At 37.1% G+C, this 6,000-nt stretch overlaps 1 protein-coding gene across 2 annotated transcripts in view; it reads left to right on the plus strand.

The window, feature by feature from the left end:
- Nucleotides 1-6,000, plus strand: part of RABGAP1L (RAB GTPase activating protein 1 like) — a 642,929-nt gene that overhangs the window by 23,370 nt on the left and 613,559 nt on the right. For both annotated transcript variants that reach the window (XM_055084169.1, XM_028488591.2), the window contains exon 6: nt 446-556. In XM_055084169.1, the coding sequence (XP_054940144.1) occupies nt 446-556 (111 nt within the window). The remainder of the gene's footprint in view (nt 1-445; nt 557-6,000) is intronic.

Consider the following 6,000-nt stretch of genomic DNA (forward strand, 5'->3'; position numbering starts at 1 on the left):
GTCACAGTCATCTCAAATTCTAGATGTTTAAAAAGTAAGCTCTTCTTCTCAGTTTTTGCCTTGGGTTTCACTGTGTTAAAGGCATTCATGCAACCAGCTAAACCAGAAATGTGACAGTCTTAAAAGTAATTAAATAAACCATGTTCCTAAATTTGTTAAAATTTAAAAACTAAAATTTGAAATGATGTCATTTTAAAAGTTTTGATTTTAATCTCGTTAGGGATAAATTATAAGGCTCTTGTAAACCCAGTTTAAAAATTAATAAAAACTCTGTTTTGCTGACTGTAAAGTTTGTAGTTACTCTGTGTCAAGATGAGAGTTAGGATATCTTAAGAATAAGGGTGTTGTTGCTTAAATAGTTTGTTGGCTCATTCTAACCTTGAAAGAGAGATCTTTTTTATTGTTTTTAATTATTGTTAATTCCTGTTCTTTTTGCATATTTCAGTCCTGTGCCTAAGGATAGAGATAAATTTTATTTCAAATTAAAACAAGGAATAGAGAAGAAGGTTGTGATTACAGTGCAGCAACTTTCTAACAAAGAATTAGCTATTGAAAGGTAAGCAGCTTGCTACTAAATGCTACCAAAACTTCTACTGACATTGTTACTGTGTTTCAAGAGACATACTATTGAATCTCAGCTGTATTACTTACTGTGGCTTTTCACCATGCTTCAGTTTCTCCATTTAAAAATGAGAATGAGAAACCTAATGCTTTCCCAACTTAAATAAGTTAGATATAACTGGTTCATTGAAAATGTCAATTGATGGGGGAAATAAACATGAAATGGCTTTGTTTTATCAGTAATAACTGCTTCTACCCTATTTGGGCTTTTTCTGTCTTTCCCTTATTTACATATAGGACAAATACGTTAACTTCTCAATCATTTTGATTATTAAAAAGTCCATTTAGTTACTGAGATATCAGAATCTTTAAGAGATACATCTTTAAAATAGATAAACACACAGGCACATATATACACACGTGTGTGTCTGCATGCATTTGTATATTTATGTCTATATTTTAATTTTTTTGTTAGCAGTAGACATAGCAATATTTTAATCTTTTTATTTAGAGGTAATTTCAAACTTACAGAAGATTTTTTTAAAAAGATAAAAAAAACCTAGTACAGAGAAACAGGTGCATGCTCTTTACTCAGAATCACTTATTAATAGCATTTTACCCCATTTGCTTTGCACCCACTTTCTCAATCTCTCTCTCTCTCTGTCTCTCAGTCTTTCTCTCCCTCCCTCCCCCCGGGACACACGTGCACACATGTGATTGTTTTTCTAAACAATTTAAGAGTAAGTTACATACATAATGGTGTTTTATCCCTATCTACTTTCTTAGGATATCTATATTTCCTAAAAATAGGGATACGAATATCTCTTATTTAACCACATTATTTGTATCAACCTCAGTAAATTTAGCTTTCATACAATACTTTTTATTTAACCTACCATTCATCTCTTATTTTGTCAGTTAACCCAATACCATCCTTTCCCCCTATCCAATTTGGGATTTACATTAGGATCAGATATTGCATTTAGCTGCCATATGTCTTTAGGTTTGTTTGTTTATTTATTTATTTGTTTATTTATTTATTTTTTGTGGTACGTGGGCCTCCCACTGTTGTGGCCTCTCCCATTGCGGGGCACAGGCTCCGAGGCTCAGCGGCCATGGCTTACAGGCCCAGCCGCTCTGCAGCATGTGGGATCTTCCCGGATCGGGGCATGAACCCGTGTCCCCTGCATCGGCAGGCGGATTCTCAACCACTGCGCCACCAGGGAAGCCCATAGGTTTCTTTAATTTGGAAAGATTTCCACAGTCTTTCTCTCTCCTTTAAAACATGGACATTTTTTTTTAATAAATAAATAAATTTATTTATTTATTTATTATTTTTGGCTGCATTGGGTCTTTGTTGCTGCATGCGGGCTTTATCTAGTTGTGGTGAGCAGGGACTACTCTTTGTTGTGGTGTGCGGGATTCTCACTGCGTTGGCTTCTCTAGTTGTGGAGCACGGGCTCTAGGTGCGCGGGCTTCAGTAGTTGTGGCTTGCGGGCTCTAGAGTGCAGGCTTAGTAGTTGTGGCACACGGGCTTAGTTGCTCCACGGCATGTGGGGTCTTCCCAGACCACAGATCAAACCTGTGTCCCCTGCATTGGCAGGCAGGTTCTTAACCACTCTGCCACCAGGGAAGTCCCATCAACATGGACATTTTTGAAGAATACATCCCTTTCCCTCTTTTTATTTTTCTTATTTCTTTTTTATTTTTTATACTATATTTATTTTTTGCATCTTTATTGGAGTATAATTGCTTTACAATGTTGTGTTAGTTTCTGCTGTACAACAAAGTGAATCAGGTATATATATATACATATATCCCCATATCCCCTTCCTCTTGAGCCTCCCTCCCATCCTCCCTATCCCATCCCTCTAGGTTGTCACAAAGTGTTGAGCTGATCTCCCCGTGCTATGCAGCAGCTTCCCACTAGCCATCCATTTTACATTTGGTAGTGTATATATGTCAATGCTACTCTCTCACTTAGTCCCAGCTTCCCCTTCCCCGCTGTGTCCTCAAGTCTGTCCTATACATTTGCATCTTTATTCCTGCCCTGCCACTAGGTTCATCAGTACCATTTTCTTAGATTCCATTTATATGCGTTAGCATATGGTATTTGTTTTTCTGACTTACTTCACTCTTTGACAGTCTCTAGGTCCATCCACGCCTCTACAAATGACCCAATTTTGTTCCTTTTAATGACTGAGTAATATTCCATTGTATATATGTGCCACATCTTCTTTATCCATTCATCTGTCAATAGACATTTAGGTTGCTTCCATGACCTGGCTGCTGTAAGTAGTGCTGCAATGAACATTGTGGTACATGTATCTTTTTGAATTATGGTTTTCTCAGGGTATATACCCAGTAGTGGGATTGCTGGGTCATATGGTAGTTCTATTTGTAGTTTAAGGAAACTCCATGCTGTTCTCCATAGTGGCTGTATCAATTTACATTCCCACCAACAGTGCAGGAGGGTTCTCTTTTCTCCACACCCTCTCCAGCATTTATTGTTTGTAGATTTTTTGATGATGACTATTCTGACCAGTGTGAGGTGATACCTCATTGTGGTTTTGACTTTGTATTTCTCTAATGATTAGTGATGTTGAGCATCTTTTCATGTGTTTGTTGGCAATGTGTAAGTCTTCTTTGGAGAAATGTCTGTTTAGGTCTTCTGTCATGCCTGTACATGTAGCTGTCCAGTTTTCCCAGCACCACTTATTGAAGAGGCTGTCTTTTCTCCATTGTATATTCTTGCCTCCTTTGTCAAAGGTAATGTGACCAGAGTTGCATGGGTTTATCTCTGGGCTTTCTATCCTGTTTCATTGATCTGTGTTTCTGTTTTTGTGCCAGTACCATACTGTCTTGATTACTGTAGCTTTGTAGTATAGTCTGAAGTCTGGGAGCCTTAATTCTGCACATTAATTTTGTATCCTGCTACTTAACCAAATTCACTGATTAGCTCTGGTAGTTTTCTGGTGTCATCTTTAGGATTTTCTATGTATAGTATGATGTCATCTGCAAACAGTGAGAGTTTTATTTCTTCTTTTCTAATTTGGATTCCTTTTATTTCTTTTTCTTCTCTGATTGCTGTGGCTAAAACTTCCAAAACTATGTTGAATAATAGTGGTGAGAGTGGGCACCCTTGTCTTGTTCCTGATCTTAGAGGAAATGGTTTCAGTTTTTCAGCATTGAAAATGATGTTTGCTGTGGGTTTGTCATATGTGGCTTTTATTATGTCATGTAGGTTCCCTCTGTGCCCACTTTCTGTAGAGTTTTTATCATAAATGTGTGTTGAATTTTGTCAAAAGCTTTTTCTATGTCTATTGAGATTATCATATGGTTTTTACCCTTCAGTTTGTTAATATTGGGGCTTTTGTTTGTTGGAAGATTTTTAATTACAGTTTCAATTTCAGTGCTTGTGATTGGTTGTTTATATTTTCTTTTTCTCCTGGTTCAGTCTCGGAAGGTTTTACTTTTCAAAGAATTTGTCCATTTCTTCCAGGTTGTCCGTATTATTGGCATATAGTTGCTTGTAGTAGTCTGTCATGATCCTTTGTATTTCTGAGGTGTCAGTTGTTACTTCTTTTTCATTTCTAATTTTGTTGATTTGAGTCTTCTTTTTTTTCCTGATGAGTCTGGCTAATGGTTTATCAATTCTTTTTATTTTTTCAAAGAACCAGCTTTTAGTTTTATTGATCTTTGCTGTTGTTTCTGTTATTTCTTTTTTCATTTATTTCTGGTCTGATCTTTATGATTTCTTTCCTTCTCCTAACTTTGGGGTTTTTTGTTCTTCTTTCTCTAATTGGTTTAGGTGTAAGGTTAGGTTGTTTACTTGAGGTGTTTCTTGTTTCTTGAGGTAGGATTGTATTGCTGTAAACTTCCCTCTTAAAACTGCTTTTGCTGCATCCAATATGTTTTGTGTCATCATGTTTTCATTGTCATTTGTTTCTAGGTATTTTTTGATTTCCTCTTTTATTTCTTCAGTGATCTCTTGGTTGTTTAACAGCATATTGTTTAACCTCCATTTGTTTGTATTTTATTACACTTTTTTTCCTGTAATTGATATCTAGTCTCATAGCGTTGTGGTTGGAAAAGATGCTTGATATGATTTCAATTTTCTTAAATTTACCAAGGCTTGATTTGTGACCCAAGATGAGATCTGTCCTGGAGAATGTTCCATGTGCACTTGAGAAGAAAGTGTATTCTGTTTTTTTTTCAAAAATAAATTTATTTATTTATTTTTTGGCTGCATTGGGTCTTCGTTGCTGCACGTGGGCTTTTGTAGTTGTGGCGAGCAGTGGCTATTCTTCCTTGTGGTGCATGGTTTTCTCATTGTGGTGGCTTCTCCTTGTTGTGGAACACGGGCTCTAGGCTTGCGGGTTTCAGTAGTTGTGGCATGTGGGCTCAGTAGTTGTGGCAAGTGGGCTGTAGAATGCAGGCCCAGTAGTTGCAGTGCATGGGTTTCGTTGCTCCGCGGCATTTGGGATCTTCCCAGACCACGGCTCAAACCCATGTCTCCTGCATTGGCAGGCGGATTCTTAACCAGTGTGCCACCAGGGAAATCCTATTCTGTTGTTTTTGGATGGAATATCCTATAAATATCAATTAAGTCTATCTGGTCTAATATGTCATTTAAAGCTTGTGTTTCCTTATTTATTTTCTGCTTGGGTGATCTATCCATTGGTGTAAGTGGGGTGTTAAAGTCCCCTACTATTATTGTGTTACTGTCGATTTCCCCTCATAGCATTTGTCTTATGTATTGAGGTGCTCCTATGTTGGGTGCATAGGTATTTACAGTTGTTATATCTTCTTCTTCGATTGATCCCTCGATCACTATGTAGTGTCCTTGTCTCTTAGAATAGTCTTTATTTTAAAGACTATTTTGTTTGATATGAATATTGCTACTCCAGCTTTGTTTTGATTTCCATTTTTATGGACTGTCTTTTTCCATCCCCTCACTTTCAGTCTGTATGTGTCCCTAGGTCTGAAGTGGGTCTCTTGTAGACAGTGTATGTACAGGTCTTGTTTTTGTATCCATTCAGCCAGTCTTTTGGTTGGAGCATTGAATCCATTTACATTTAAAGTGATTATTGATATGTATGTTCCTATTACCATTTTCTTAATTGTTTTGGGTTTATTTTTGTAGGTTTTTTCCTTCACTTGTGTTTCCTGTCTAGAGAAGCTCCTTTAGCATTTGTTGTAAAGCTGGTTTGCTGGTGCTGAATTCTCTTAACTTTTGCTTGTCTGTAAACCTTTGATTTCTCTGTCGAATCGGAATGAGATCCTTTCTGGGAAGAGTAATCTTGGTTGTAGGTTTTTCCCTTTCATCACTTTAAGTATATCTTGCCCCTCCCTTCTGGGCTGTAGAGCTTCTGCTGAAAGATCAGCTGTTTACCTTATGGGGATTCCCTTGTATGTTATTTGTTGCTTTTCCCTTGC

Source organism: Physeter macrocephalus, chromosome 4 (genome assembly GCF_002837175.3).
Source record: "Physeter macrocephalus isolate SW-GA chromosome 4, ASM283717v5, whole genome shotgun sequence".
Classification (NCBI taxonomy): Eukaryota; Metazoa; Chordata; class Mammalia; order Artiodactyla; family Physeteridae; genus Physeter; species Physeter macrocephalus.